This window comes from Pagrus pagrus (genome assembly GCF_965226575.1).
Source record: "Pagrus pagrus genome assembly, chromosome: 9".
In the NCBI taxonomy this organism is placed as follows: domain Eukaryota; kingdom Metazoa; phylum Chordata; class Actinopteri; order Spariformes; family Sparidae; genus Pagrus; species Pagrus pagrus.
In genome coordinates, this window is record NC_140193.1 from 57194 (window position 1) to 73767 (window position 16574).

At 42.1% G+C, this 16574-nt stretch overlaps 1 protein-coding gene across 1 annotated transcript in view; it reads right to left on the reverse strand.

Moving 5' to 3' along the window:
- Positions 1–16574, reverse strand: part of itgav (integrin, alpha V) — a 47854-nt gene that overhangs the window by 6780 nt on the left and 24500 nt on the right. The window contains exons 9-27 of the mRNA XM_084362853.1: positions 11540–11583; positions 11401–11457; positions 10226–10278; positions 8865–8940; positions 8505–8634; positions 8311–8408; positions 8067–8160; positions 7884–7929; positions 7532–7639; positions 7301–7356; positions 7050–7204; positions 6841–6972; positions 6418–6485; positions 6162–6312; positions 4599–4691; positions 4106–4185; positions 1545–1625; positions 751–856; positions 170–328 (exon numbers count right to left, since the gene is read on the reverse strand). Coding sequence (XP_084218979.1) covers positions 170–328; positions 751–856; positions 1545–1625; positions 4106–4185; positions 4599–4691; positions 6162–6312; positions 6418–6485; positions 6841–6972; positions 7050–7204; positions 7301–7356; positions 7532–7639; positions 7884–7929; positions 8067–8160; positions 8311–8408; positions 8505–8634; positions 8865–8940; positions 10226–10278; positions 11401–11457; positions 11540–11583 — 1787 coding nt within the window. The remainder of the gene's footprint in view (positions 1–169; positions 329–750; positions 857–1544; positions 1626–4105; positions 4186–4598; positions 4692–6161; positions 6313–6417; positions 6486–6840; positions 6973–7049; positions 7205–7300; positions 7357–7531; positions 7640–7883; positions 7930–8066; positions 8161–8310; positions 8409–8504; positions 8635–8864; positions 8941–10225; positions 10279–11400; positions 11458–11539; positions 11584–16574) is intronic.

Genomic DNA, 16574 nt, shown 5'->3' on the forward strand with positions numbered 1-16574 from the left:
CAGGTTTGAAGCCGATCATTGATCATGAAGTGACTCTCAGACATGAACATTCAACACTTTGTATTTTATAGTTTATGACGTGACATGGTGTTCTGCCAATGAAGTGGTTCTTTATGTTCAGTGTTCAGTTCTGTGTACAGGTGTGTGTACAGGTGTGTGTCCTGCTCACAGAGACGTTCAGGGGGTTGATCTCCATGTCAGTGGTGCAGTTGATTGGTCCTTCAGTCTCGTACTTCGTGATGTAGAGCAGCGAGCCGTTCTTGAACTGGTACGGCCACTCCACCTCCAGAGAGGCCTTACTGAATGTACTGGGCCCATTGTTCAGCAGCTGAGAGCAGACACGGTTATTGATTATTGATTAAATCAATCATGTGCTGAAACTGATGCTCTGGTCTGTTACGTCCTCCTGTGAAACGGTTCAGACTGAATAACTGCTGTCTGACAAACACCAGAATCTTCATTCAAACAGAACGTTTGATTCATGATCTCAGATGTTTTATATGAAGATGAAGAAGAAGAAGAAGAAGAAGAAGAAGAAGAAGAGCTCCATGCACACAGTCCCTCTTCTTCTCCTGTTATTACAGCGTACAGCACCACCTTCTGACCGGACCACAGTGTGTACAATCACTTCAGACCAGCTGATTCACAGGTTACTATTATTTCTTCTTTTTTATTTTCAAATTGGATCTGACTTTATACACACTGATATATGCAGTGACTATATGTATGTGTGTGTGTGTGTGTGTGTACCTCGTAGACGTGAACGATCTGTGGTCCGATGTCGTCTCCCACCACAGGAGGCTCTTTAGGTTTCCAGTTAGCGATGGGAAGAAGAACCTGACCAGGAGAGGACGTCCTGACAACACACACACACACACACACACACACACACACACACACACAAAGATAATATAAATTAGACATACTACTGCAGTCGATTATAAAACCTTCTCTGTATCATCTAAACGTCTCTGTCACTGATAAAACATCTGTAGGTACTTCTGCTACGGTTCATACTGACATGATACCAGAACCACCTGCTGGTCTCTCACTGTGTCCGTTAGAACCGGACGTGTTCAGTGGATCCATACAGAGTGAACCACAACACTGAGCTCAAAGTCCGTTTAAATCATGTCATCTACTGTTCGTAAGAAAACACAGATCACAGAAACTGTAATGACACAACACAGATGTTCTGTGTGTGTGTGTGTGTGTGTGTTTATGTTTGTGTTTGTGTGTGTGCGTGTGTGTCTGTGTGTGTGTTTATGTTTGTGTTTGTGCGTGTTTATGTTTGTGTTTGTGTGTGTGTGTGTGCGTGTGTGTCTGTGTGTGTGCATGTGTGTCTGTGTGTGTGTTTATGTTTGTGTGTGTGCGTGTGTGTCTGTGTGTTTATGTTTGTGTTTGTGTGTGTGTGTGTGTGTGTGTGTGTGTGTCTGTGTGTGTGCATGTGTGTCTGTGTGTGTGTTTATGTTTGTGTTTGTGTGTATGCGTGTGTGTCTGTGTGTGTCTGTGTGTGTGTGTGTGTGTGTGTGTGTGTGTGTTACCCTCTTATGGAGACTTTAGCGAGGACAGCCAGTTTGGTGACGCTGGAGACTCGCGGACTGGTGTTGTTGAACTGATTAGAGCTGAAACACAAACATCACCATCATCATCTTCATCATCATCACCATCTCATCTTCATCATCATCATCATCATCACCATCATCATCTTCATCATCATCACCATCTCATCTTCATCATCATCATCATCATCACCATCATCATCTTCATCATCATCACCATCTCATCTTCATCATCATCACCATCTCATCTTCATCATCATCATCATCACCATCATCATCTTCATCATCATCACCATCATCACCATCATCACCATCACCATCTCTTCATCATCATCACCATCATCATCATCATATGTCATCATTTGTAAACAGATGTCAGTGATGTGAGGTTGTGTTGCTGCTGTTACAGAAGCAGCCACAGGGGGCGCTGCTGCCTGTGAGTCCTGCAGATCTGCTTTAATATCATCTCACTTCTTCTCTTCCTGCACATCAACACTCAGAGCAACACAACCCTGTCATTAACATACCACTCTCTCTCTCACACACACACAAACACACAGACACACACAGACTTTTTGTTGTGTAAATTAGCGTCAGGAGACAAACTGCTCTGCTCTCATGAATGCTGATGTGTGCAGCTTATTAACAAACTCTGCTCTGATTGGACAGATTCTTCTTTATAAACACATGACAGCTGTTTGAGGGTCAGCAGCTAACCCTAAGCCATCAAAGTGACTGAAGAAGAAGTTTAACTTTAGTTTATGAGGAAACGAACAGAGAAGATTCAGCTGCTGCTTCACTGATCTGCAGTCTGTGACACTGATACTGATGATGTCATCAGTACACATAGCTGCTGATAACTACCACATCATGTGACACACAGAGGACAGAGACACAATTTTCCATCAGAAGCAGCTGTGAAACACTGGATGAATCTGATCTGTTCAGTCTGATAACATTTATAAACTCATTAAATCACTAAATCTTTAAATCACTAAATCATGAAATCACTAAATTATTAAATCTTTAAATAACTAAATCTTTAAATCACTAAATCTTTAAATGACTAAATTATTAGATCTTTAAATCACTAAATCTTTAAATCACTAAATCTTTAAATCACTAAATTATTAAATCTTTAAATGACTAAATCATTAAATCACTAAATCTTTAAATGACTAAATTATTAGATCTTTAAATCACTAAATACTAAATCTTTAAATCACTAACTCATTAAATCACTAAATCTTTAAATCACTAAATTATTAAATCTTTAAATGACTAAATCATTAAATCACTAAATCTTTAAATGACTAAATTATTAAATCTTTAAATCACTAAATCTTTAAATGACTAAATCTTTAAATCACTAAATTATTAAATCTTTAAATCACTAAATCTTTAAATCACTAAATTATTAAATCTTTAAATGACTAAATCATTAAATCACTAAATACTAAATCTTTAAATCACTAAGTCATTAAATCACTAAATCTTTAAATCACTAAATCTTTAAATGACTAAATTATTAGATCTTTAAATCACTAAATACTAAATCTTTAAATCACTAACTCATTAAATCACTAAATCTTTAAATCACTAAATTATTAAATCTTTAAATGACTAAATCATTAAATCACTAAATCTTTAAATGACTAAATTATTAGATCTTTAAATCACTAAATCTTTAAATCATTAAATTATTAAATCTTTAAATCACTAAATCTTTAAATCACTAACTCATTAAATCACTAAATTATTAAATCTTTAAATCACTAAATCAGATCAGATTTAAATTATTAAATCAGCCCGACACTAAATATTTAAATCACTAAACCATTAAATCTTTAAATCACTAAATCATTAAATCACTAAATCATTACATTTTTTAATCTTTAAATCATTAAATTTTTAAATCACTGAATTATTAAATCTTTAAATCACTAAATCTTTAAATCACTAACTCATTAAATCACTAAATCATTAAATCACTAAATCATTAAATTATTAAATCATTAAATCACTAAATCTTTAAATCATTAAAAACTAAATCCTCAAATCATTAAATCATTAAATCACTAAATCATTCCATTTTTAAATCTTTAAATCATTGAATCATTAAATTTTTAAATCTTTAAATCACTAAATTATTAAATCTTTAAATCATTAAATACTAAATCTTTAAATCATTAAATACTAAATCTTTAAATCACTAACTCATTAAATCACTAAATCATTAAATCACTAAATCATTAAATTATTAAATCATTAAATCACTGAATCATTAAATCACTAAATCATTCAATTTTTAAATCTTTAAATCATTAAAGTTTTAAATCTTTAAATCATTAAATACTAAATCTTTAAATAATTAAATACTAAATCTTAAAATCACTACCTCATTAAATCTTTAAATCACTAAATCATTAAATCACTAAATTATTAAATAATTTCATCCAATCACGTTGGCAGACGGACAAACAGGAAGTGAGCTGCAGTCACACGAGGAAGGTGATGATGGATGTCATGTGAGAGGACCGTACCTGACAATCTGCAGGTCAAACTTCACTGATGTGTCCTCCTCTGACAGCTGGTGAACACTGAACCTCAACTCTGCCAGCACCTGACCAATCACAGCAAGGAGACAGACAGCAGAGGACCAATCAGGAAGCAGCAGGAGACAGAGAGGAGAGCAGAGTCAGAAACATGACAGAATATCAAAGTGCTGTGTGATGGATCAGAACAGAGTGTGAACGTGTTAGTCTGATGATCGTCACAGCTCATGTAGCAGAACCATCTCCATAATAACCACATGAACTGGTACCTTAAGTTCTAGTTCTGTAACAAACTGATCTTCAGAACTTCCTGTTTAAATCTAGAGCTGCTGTTTGACTGTCAGCTCCTCCGTCTGCTTCCTCTCATTTCTGTCCTAACTCGTCTTCATCAGTGAAACCTCTGTGACCCGCTGCACCAGCAGCACATTGGATCTGCTCCTGACAGCCCGACTGTGTCCGGATCAGTCATGTGATCACTGACCTTGGTTCCTCCCTTCATGGGGTTTCCCAGGTCACACACCACCATCTTGGTCTGGTTCTCCTTCTTGTAGGCGCAGGACAACCTGTTGAGAGTCTGGGCCAGATCAGAACCAGATCAGAATCATATAAGAACCAGATCAGAACCATAACAGAACCAGATCAGAACCAGTTCAGAACCGTTTTCCCAGAAAAAAGTTCTGAACTAACTTTCTGCATGAACCTGCAGGTTGCTTCAGTGTGTCTGTCAAAGTGTGTCTGGTGTGTTGATGTGCACTATGTTTCATTCTGGACCCTGATTGGCTCTAAACTAGTTGTGATGTCATGAAAGGTGCAGGTACGTCCAGGTGTTACACTGAGGCCGACAGACAGTGACCAAACATGAAGAGTGAAGAGAAACCAACACTGTGCTGCCTCGAGTGGTTCTGGGTGGAGATGTAGGTGTAGGTGTAGGTGTAGGTGTAGTTACAGGTACAGGTGTAGTTAGAGGTGCAGTTACAGGTACAGGTGTAGTTACAGGTGCAGGTGTAGTTACAGGTGCAGGTGTAGTTAGAGGTGCAGGTGTAGTTACAGGTACAGGTGTAGTTAGAGGTGCAGGTGTAGTTAGAGGTGCAGGTGTAGTTACAGGTACAGGTGTAGTTACAGGTGCAGGTGTAGTTACAGGTACAGGTGTAGTTACAGGTGCAGGTGTAGTTACAGGTGCAGGTGTAGTTAGAGGTGCAGGTGTAGTTACAGGTACAGGTGTAGTTACAGGTACAGGTGTAGTTAGAGGTGCAGGTGTAGTTAGAGGTGCAGGTGTAGTTACAGGTACAGGTGTAGTTACAGGTACAGGTGTCGTTACAGGTGCAGGTGTAGTTAGAGGTGCAGGTGTAGTTACAGGTGTAGGTGTAGTTACAGGTGCAGGTGTAGTTACAGGTACAGGTGTAGTTAGAGGTGCAGGTGTAGTTAGAGGTGTAGGTGTAGTTACAGGTGCAGGTGTAGTTACAGGTACAGGTGTAGTTAGAGGTGTAGGTGTAGTAACAGGTACAGGTGTAGTTACAGGTGCAGGTGTAGTTACAGGTGCAGGTGTAGTTACAGGTACAGGTGTAGTTAGAGGTGCTGGTGTAGTTAGAGGTGCAGGTGTAGTTAGAGGTACAGGTGTAGTTACAGGTGCAGGTGTAGTTACAGGTGCAGTTACAGGTACAGGTGTAGTTACAGGTGCAGGTGTAGTTACAGGTACAGGTGTAGTTACAGGTGCAGGTGTAGTTACAGGTACAGGTGTAGGTGTAGTTACAGGTGCAGGTGTAGTTACAGGTGCAGGTGTAGTTACAGGTGCAGTTACAGGTACAGGTGTAGTTACAGGTGCAGGTGTAGTTACAGGTGCAGTTACAGGTACAGGTGTAGTAACAGGTGCAGGTGTAGTTACAGGTACAGGTGTAGTTAGAGGTGCAGGTGTAGTTACAGGTGCAGGTGTAGTTACAGGTACAGGTGTAGTTACAGGTGCAGGTGCAGTTACAGGTACAGGTGCAGTTACAGGTGCAGGTGTAGTTACAGGTACAGGTGTAGTTACAGGTGCAGGTGTAGTTACCTGGCTGCGAACAGCTCCGACCCCGGTGAAGTCGGCCTGCTGTGGAGGGTAGACGTGCAGCTCGGCCTCGTACGCTCCCTCTCCCTGATTCTCGGCGCTGATCTGCAGAGTCAGAGCGTTGTCGTCTCCGATGTAGATCTGCTGGTGGTCGCTATGACAACAAAGTAACGTAAACACCTTTATATTTGTATCATTTCTGACTGTCTGATTCCATTTGAGATGTTTTAAACTCATAAGTCTGCAGGACGTCTCCCACCTCGTCACCGACAGCCTCAGGTCGGGTTTACAGATGTTGTCGTCTCCACAGTCCAACAGGATGTGAGCCTGAACGAACCGACGAGGGAGGAGATGACCAGCGAGGAGACGAACAGCGAGGAGACGAGGGAGGAGACGAGGGAGGAGATAACCAGCGAGGAGACAAGGGAGGAGACGAGGGAGGAGATGACCAGCGAGGAGACAAGGGAGGAGACGAGGGAGGAGACGAGGGAGGAGATGACCAGCGAGGAGACAAGGGAGGAGACAAGGGAGGAGACGAGAGACACAACGTGAGAAAGAAGAAGAAAGAAAGAGCGTACAGTAATATTATATATGTTTTAATATATTACAGAATATTTACAGTAAAGATGACAGAAAACATTGACAGCAGTGTGAGTGCTCTCTCTCACACACACACAGTTACCTGTTTGGTGACGTTGGAGGGGGCGGACATGTCGACGATGGGCTGCAGTCCGGTCTGATCTGCAGCCAGCTGATAGTCCAGACTGTACTCCATCACCACGGAGATCGGAGTGATCTTATCTCGAAACTCATCCTGAGACACAAGTTTACACATCAATCACATGAAACAGTTTCTTCTTCTCTCCCTCCTGACTCGTGTCACCTCCTCACCCTCAGGAAGACGTGCTGCTCCTCGCAGGCCGGCGCCTTCCCGTTCGTCACCATCATGTTCTTGGAGTACTGGAAGGTCCGACCGTGCAGGAAGAGGACGCGCTTAGTCGCCTCCTTCTGCTTCAGACGGTCCAACATGAGGTCCACACGGAAACCTTCAGCGGGCCAATCAGAGAGGAGACCAATCAGAGTCTGAGTGTGTATGTTTGTGTGTGTGTGTGTGTGTGTGTGTGAGTGTGTGTGTCACTCACTGAGGGTCTGTGGGGCTCCAGGCCCGCTGGCCTTCAGACAATACTTCACCTTAAAACTGAAAACACAGACATCACATGAGATAACTGTCACATAGGATGAAGCGCAGGAGCTGCTTCAGATTCAGTTACAACCTTCACTGAGGACTCAACGGTAGAGAGCTCAGGACACACCTGAGCTCAGGACACACCTGTTCAGGTACAAACAGGAAGTGTCAACACGTGTAAACTCACCAAGACACCAAAGTGCTGGTTGTAGGAAGTGTGCAGGTCTTCTCTTCTGGGTTAATGATCTGAGGAGTGATGTCTAATGTGGCGTTCACACTGATCACTGGACGAGCTCTGACACATAATAAAGAATAAATATCAAAACAATAAATATCAAAACAATAAATATCAAAAGAACAAAAGAATCATTAATAATGAGTAAACAGGTCTGAGGAGTGAAAGGGTTAATCTGCTCTAACAGCATCATTAAAGTGAGGAGGAAACAGAAAGTCTTTGATATCAGGAGGTCCCACTCATTAAATTCCTCACACACACACACACGCACACGCACACACACACACACACACAGTAGGATTACCTGTATAAAACTGCTTTGTCTGCTCCAAAGACTCCCACTATTAAATCTGCAGACACAAACAGCAGCTTTAATCACAGCAGCAGTTCATCCCTGCTGTGTGTGTGTGTGTGTGTGTGTGTGTGTGTGTGTGTGTGTGTGTGTGTGTGTGTGTGCGTGTGCGTGTGTGTGTGTGTGTGTGTGTACCTGGGTATCCATTCTGGTCGATGTCAGTGTTTCCAGTCATGGAGTATCCAAAGCTAGCAGGCATGTAGCTCGAAGCCCATTTACCCTGCAGGACCTGACAGACAACACACACACACACACACACACACACACACACACACACACATATATAATGTAATGTATGTAATGTAATTTAACGTGTGTAATGTAATGTTCAGATGTATCTGACTGCTCATACTAAATGTCACCTGCTGGTAGTGTTTACCTGTGAAGGTGAGGGGTCCGGCCCCTGAGGGCGGCCATTATGGATGTAGACAAGACCGTGACGGTCGGGGCCTCCATATGGAGCAGAGATGGCCACATCTGGAAGAGACACGACAAGAGAGGTGAGGCGAGGCAGGTCAGAGTGCGTGTGAGTGTGTGAGTGTGTGAGTGTGTGTGTGTGTGTGTGTGTGTTACCATTGAATCCATCCCTGTCCAGGTCTCCCAGCGCTGCGATGGCAGAGCCGTACCTGGCGTACTTCTCCAACCCTGTGAGCACCTGAGCAGGGTGGAAGGAGAACCCACCACTGCCAAGGTGCACTGATACCTGGAGAACACACACACACACACACACACACACACACACACACACACACACACACACACACACACACACACACACAGTCAATGTGGAGGTGTAGGATGATATTTGATTTGGTTATGTTTTCCTTTAGTTTTCAAATGTGTGATGTTTTTATTGTGTCACCATGTTAGCATTCAGTGTGTTAGCATGCTAACCTGCAACCTCTTTGATGTTCCTGTGCGAGTGTGTCCTACCTGTCCCACCTCCTTCAGTTTTCCATCTGAGCCTCTGTCCATGAAAAGAGGAGCGCCAACCAGCAGATCCACCAGTCTGTCACACGCACACGCACACACACCCACACACACGCACACACACGCACACACACACACACACACACACACACACAGGCGTGTCATTAAACATGTCAGGTGTCTGTTTTTTATTGTCTACAGTGTTAATGCCAGTACAGATGTTACTGCAGCAGGTACAGATGTGCTGAGGACTTGAATGTGTCAGACAGCAGCCTGGACTGAGTTAAACTCCTCATTCACTAAATCAAGACATTAAAACCAAAAAGGTGCAATATGTAAGAATTGGCCAACTCGAAGTCATTCTGTACACAACTCCAAACATAGCTGCTAACTGCTTCTAACTATAGCTGCCACTAGGTAGTATGCTAAATTAACCGGACTCTGCCTGGACCGGGGGCTCGGAGCACTGGGGCAGTGTTGGTGGTGTGTTCTGTCGGACTATCACTTCTTGAGGTACAAAATGGCTAGGGGCTAGCTGGTTAGCATGCTTACTTCAATAGATGTCTCTGCAACACAAAACGTAGATGTCTTTGAAACAACCTAAAGACTGTTAATTCTTCATTTTCTCTTAGTTATTTAATTTTCAAAGGATTTTAACTACAACTATTACATATTGCACCTTTACATGTCTCAGAGAGTAAAGACTTTAATGTGTAATCTGTTGCTAGGAAACATCTGCAGCCCTATCCAATCAGGAACAATCAGCTGTGTCAACAGGAAGTCAGTGTAGGATCACAAGCTAGCAGAATGTCCAAACATGACAGTTTGTATATTTCTGTGTCAGTTAGTGATATTCATACAGTTTTTAATGAGAGGGAGATATGTGATGATGCTAAGCTAACTGACGATATTCACTCATTCGTTATAACGTTTTATTTCAGTGAAATATAGTTTAAAACCTTCAGATCTGTCGACTGTCCTCCATATTAGCTCTGAACAGGTCAGATATTAGCATGCTAATGTTAGCTTTGTCTGCAGTTAGTGGCAGTTAATATTTAGTGAAAACTAGTCAGTGAGCTGCAACCTGTTTTAACTTAGTCATTATAAAACTACACTTAGTAAACACTTACATTAGCACAAGGCTAAGTTAGAGCTTGTGAGGATTTATTAGAGAAGTGATGTCTCTGCTGATCTCAGGGATATTGGATGTTGTGTTCAGTCTGGTGTGACATCATCTCATTATCATGTAGTTAGATAAAACTCGTCTGCAGAGACTAAATCAGTGTGTTAAGAGGTGAAACGGGTCAGTCAGTGTGCAGCAGCTCATCAGACTATAAACTGCTGAGTCAGACAAATAGACTCACCCGTCATTATTGACATCAGAGGCAGCGACTGAATGGCCGAAGTAGGCAGCCATCTACAACACAGAGAGGAGAGAGGCGGGATCATTGAAGTGATACAGAATCAGTGTTAATGGGTCAGCTGATCGACAGACACACTGGACTGAAATATCAACTGTCTGATGAAATGACTCTGAACCACATCACTGACAGACGCCAACAGAACCATGTAGACTGAATCCACACTGTCCACACTGAGTCCTTCTTAAACATGTTTCTACACACAGCAGCTATTTATCTGAGACGCTGTGTGTCGCCTAAACATGATACATTCAGTCTGTCCATCTTGGTCAGGAGGAGCTACACCACCAACACCACCAACACCACCTGCACAACCAACACCACCAGCACCACCAACACCACCAGCACAACCAACACAACCAACACCACCAGCACAACCAACACCACCAGCACCACCAACACCACTAACACCACCAACACAACCAGCACAACCAACACCACCAGCACAACCAACACAACCAGCACAACCAACACAACCAACACCACCAGCACAACCAACACCACCAGCACCACCAACACCACTAACACCACCAACACCACCAGCGCAACCAACACCACCAGCACCACCAACACCACCAGCACAACCAACACCACCACCAACACCACCAACCCCACCAGCACAACCAACACCACCAGCACCACCAGCAAAACCAACACCACCAGCACAACCAACACCACCAGCACCACCAACACAACCAACACCACCAACACAACCAACACCACCAACACCACCAACACAACCAACACCATCAACACAACCAACACCACCAGTACCACCAACACCACCAACACAACCAACACCACCACCAGCCCCACCACTGACACCACCGATACAACCCTCACCACCATCACCACCAACACCACCAGCATCACAGACACAACCAACACCACCAACACCACCAGCATCACACACAAAACCAACACCACCAGCACAACCAACACCACCCTCACCACCAGCACAACCAACACCACCAGCACCACAGACACAACCAACACCACCAGCACAACCAACACCACCAGCACAACCAGCACAACCAGCACAACCAACACCACCATCACCACCAGCACCACTTTAATCACAACTCGTTATTAAATCAAACCTCAGCGTTGAAGCTCACCTGAGTTCCTGTGAAGTTCTTCATGGAGTCCATGTTGAGGCCGTTAAAGATGTTCACCTGAAACATCCAAGAACACACACATCAGCACGTGTGTGAGAGTGTGTGAGAGTGTGTGAGAGTGTGTGTGTGCAACACTTACATAGCCCAGTGCTTTCTTCCCTCGAGGAACTCCAGTCACATAATCTGTGGAAACAAACATGGACGCATGTTTCAAATATCAATTTAATATCAGAATTTATCTTTCAGTTAATCAATTCATCATTTTCTCTGTAAAATACCAGAAAATGACAGAAACCTAGACTTCAACTGTCGTATGTGACTCTGTTTCCTGTGATGAAGAACAAAGTGAAACACTTACTGTTCGATATTTTGACATTAAAGGATAAGTACCGTTTTTTACAACCTGGACCTTATTTCCAGCAAAACATATGGTCATTTACTCACCCAGATAACTTTGGTGTCATTCGGCGTCGTTCGGACGAAATTAGATCCAGTGTAGCGGCGATATATCCATATAATGGGAGAGACGGGGCAGCGACACACAGCCTCTATATAACGCATTATCTGCCACGAAACTAGTTAATTTCATCAATATTTTGTTATGAAATGCTAGCGCTATTCCCCTCTGAGTCCGGGCTCGTCCGTTATCAACATCCGGGGTCAAACTAGCAGTAGCAGCTACAGGTAAACAAGCCGCGCTGTCGCGGGTGCGCGCGCAGCTCAGAGACGACATCTTCCAGGTCAGAGGTAGTAGATCAGCCTACAGACCCCGGATGTTGACAATAGACGAGCCCGGACTCAGAGGCTAATAGCGCTAGCATTTCATAACAAAATATTGATGAAATTAACTAGTTTCGTGGCAGATAATGCGTTATATAGAGGCTGTGTGTCGCTGCCCCGTCTCTCCCATTATATGGATATATCGCCGCTACACTGGATCTAATTTCGTCCGAACGACGCCGAATGACACCAAAGTTATCTGGGTGAGTAAATGACCATATGTTTTGCCAGAAATAAGGTCCAGGTTGTAAAAAACGGTACTTATCCTTTAACCATCTATTGACCATCAAAACAGCTTTCTGTTGATTGACTCACCAATTCATGGACTAACTAGTGGACTATCAAACACTTCCCTATTGATCTATAATGACAATAACAGCCTGTTCTGTGTGTAAACACATTCATATATCCAAAACTAAATTATTCTGTAGTTTTTCCTTCACGCTCTGATGTTTCAGGCTCTCTGGGGAGCCGTGGCGGCGTAAACAAATGACACTTGACTGCAGATTTTACTTTTATGCCCAGCATTATCCCCCTTTCTATTGAATGGCCAGTTGAAAATGGCTTTTTAAAGGCTGAATGTAAAAATAAAAAATAATAAAAAAATACAACAATAAAATAAAAAAATAAAAACAATAAATAATAATTTCTTGATGGGTCTGTAGAATCAGTGGCAAAGTTTGCACCCAGGCTCAGAACAATTAATTTTTCTGGGTTTTTTATAGAAGAGCTCTAGAAGAGCCATGAGTGGAACCGGCTATTTTTTCCAACCCACTTAGGGTCCCAGCCTGATAGCCTATGCTTCCCTTTAGGTTTTTCTCCTCTACTCTCATCTCTCTCTCCTGCACCATCACTTTGCTCTCCTGCTCCTTCAGTCTGCTCTCAGTGGAGGCATGATGCGGCGGTGGCGTATTTGCGACAATAAAAAAAAATTGTAGGAGCGGCGGCTAGGATTTAGGAATGGCGGCCGCCACTCCTAAATGAATGTAGAGGAAACACTGTATAATGTCATATATAATGTCATATGTCATGTTATATATAATGTCATATAGTGTTATATATAATGTCATATATATAATGTTGATAATTGGCGGACTTTCTGGGGAAAACCTGGTCTGATTAGGAGAGACGGCATCCATCCCACTTTGGACGGAGCGGCTCTCATCTCTAGAAATCTGACCCATTTTATTAGCCAACCACCAGCCTGACAACCCAGAGTTGAGACCAGGAGGCAGAGCTGCAGTCTTACACGCTTCTCTGAGCTTCCATTAGATCAGTTGCGCACCCAAAACTTTATTGAGACTGTGTCTGCCCCCCGACCACCTAAATTAATCAAATCAAAAGTCAGCAGAAGAGGAGTTGTGCATGAAAATCTAATAAAAATTAACAGCAAATCTGCAATTTCAAAACAAGACAAGAGAATTAAATGTGGACTCCTAAACATCAGATCCCTGTCATCGAAAGCTGTTTTAGTAAATGACTTAATTTCAGATTGTAATATTGATTTATTCTGTCTTACTGAAACTTGGCTGCATCCTGAAGAATATGTCAGCCTGAATGAATCCACTCCCCCTAGTCATATTAATACTCGCATTCCTCGAGGCTCCGGCCGAGGAGGTGGTGTTGCAGCTATTTATGACTTAAGTCTGTCAATCAATCCTAAACCTAAATTAAATTATAACTCATTTGAAAGCCTTGTTCTGAGTCTTTCACATCCAACGTGGAAAACTTAACAGCCAGTTCTATTTGTTGTAGTGTATCGAGCACCTGGTCCTTACTCAGAATTTTTATCTGAATTCTCTGAGTTTTTATCAAGTCTAGTCCTCAAATCAGATAAAGTAATTATTGTAGGTGATTTTAATATTCATGTGGATGTCGTTAATGATAGCCTTAGTACTGCATTTATCTCATTATTAGACTCTATTGGCTTCTCTCAGTGTGTACATAAACCAACTCACTGTTTTGACCACACCCTTGACCTTGTTCTAGCTTATGGTATCGAGATTGAAAATCTAACAGTTTCTCCACAGAATCCTCTTTTATCAGACCATCACTTAATAACTTTTGAAGTTCTATTACTGGACTACACACCATTAGGCAAAAACTCCTTCACTAGATGTCTATCTGATAGTGCTGTAGCTGAATTTAAGGAAATTATACCGCTGGCACTTAATTCAATGCCATGTCTTAATATAATAGAGGACTCCTCCGCTAACCTCAGTTCCTCACAAATTGATCATCTTGTTGATAGCACTGCAGGCTCATTGCGAACAACACTGGACTCTATTGCCCCTCTGAAAAAGAAACCTATAAAACACAGGAGGTTAGCACCTTGGTATAACTCAGATACCTGCAAATTGAAGCAAACATCACGGAAATTTGAAAGGAAATGGCGTTCCACCAACTTGGAAGAATCCCGCTTAGCCTGGAAAGATAGCCTTAAAATATATAGGAAGGCCCTCCGCAATGCCAGAGCAAGCTATTACTCGTCATTAATAGAGGAAAATAAAAACAACACCAGGTTTCTTTTCAGCACTGTAGCCAGGCTGACAGAAAGTCACAGCTCTACTGAACCATGTATTCCTACAACGCTCAGTAGTAATGACTTCATGAGCTTCTTTAATGATAAAATTTTAACTATTAGAGACAAAATCCATCATCGCTTGCCCTCAACTGGCACTATTGTATCTTTAAACACAGGAACCTCAGAAACAGTTGCAAATTCTGACATATATTTAGACTGCTTCTCTCCCATTGACCTCCACCAACTAACTTCAGTGATTTCTTCATCTAGACAAACAACTTGTCTCCCAGACCTCATCCCAACTAGGTTGCTGAAAGAAACTTTACCTTTAATTAGCTCATCTCTACTAGAAATGATCAACCTGTCTCTATTATCAGGATACGTACCACGGTCCTTTAAACTAGCTGTAATTAGACCGCTTCTTAAAAAGCCTAATCTTGATCCAGAAGCTTTAGCCAACTATAGACCTATATCCAACCTCCCTTTCCTCTCCAAGATCCTTGAGAAAGCAGTCGCCAACTAGCTATGTGACTTTCTTCATAACAATAGTTTATATGAGGATTTTCAATCAGGTTTTAGAGCACATCATAGCACAGAGACGGCACTGGTGAAAGTTACAAATGACCTCCTAATCGCTTCTGACAAAGGACTTGTCTGTGTCCTGGTCTTGCTAGATCTTAGTGCTGCATTTGATACCATTGATCATCACATTCTACTACAGAGACTGGAACACTTAATTGGCATTAAAGGACCCGCATTAAACTGGTTTAAGTCCTATTTGTCGAATCGATTTCAGTTTGTACATGTTAATGATGAGTCATCTCTGTATACCAAGGTTAGTCATGGTGTTCCTCAAGGCTCCGTGCTTGGACCCATACTATTCACCTTATTTATGCTCCCTCTAGGAAATATAATTCGGAAACACTCCATAAACTTTCATTGTTACGCAGATGATACCCAGTTATACTTATCAATAAAGCCAGATGAAACTAATCAGCTAACTAAACTCCATGCATGTCTCAAGGACATTAAGACCTGGATGACCTGCAATTTTCTGCTGTTAAATTCAGATAAAACTGAAGTTATAGTACTTGGTCCTAAACACCTTAGAGATGCATTATCTAATGATATAGCTAGTTTGGATGGCATTAACTTGGCCTCCAGCACCACCGTCAGGAATCTGGGGGTTATCTTTGATCAAGATATGTCCTTCAACTCCCACATAAAACAAATTTCAAGGTCTGCATTTTTTCATCTACGTAACATTGCAAAAATCAGGCCCATCCTGTCCCAAAAAGACGCAGAAAAGCTAGTCCATGCATTTGTTACTTCCAGGCTGGACTATTGTAATTCTCTATTGTCAGGCTGCCCTAACAAGTCTCTAAAGAGTCTCCAGCTGGTCCAGAATGCTGCAGCACGTGTACTGACAGGAACTAAGAAAAGAGATCATATTACTCCTGTATTGGCCTCTCTGCACTGACTCCCTGTAAAATCAAGAATAGAGTTTAAAATCCTTCTCCTCACCTACAAAGCTGTTAATGGTCAGGCACCATCATATCTCCAGGAGCTCATACTACCCTGTTACCCAACTAGAGCATTACGCTCCCAGAACGCAGGATTACTTGTAGTTCCTAAAGTCTCCAAAAGCAGAATGGGAGCCAGAGCCTTCAGTTATCAAGCTCCTCTTCTGTGGAACCATCTTCCTGTTTTGGTCCGGGAGGCGGACACCCTCTCTACCTTTAAGAGTAGACTTTAGACCTTCCTTTTCGATAGAGCTTATAGTTAGGGCTGGCCCAGGCCTGTCTTGGACCAGCTCTTAGTTATGCTGCTATAGGCCTAGTCCGGGGGACAAATGATACACCGAGCTTCT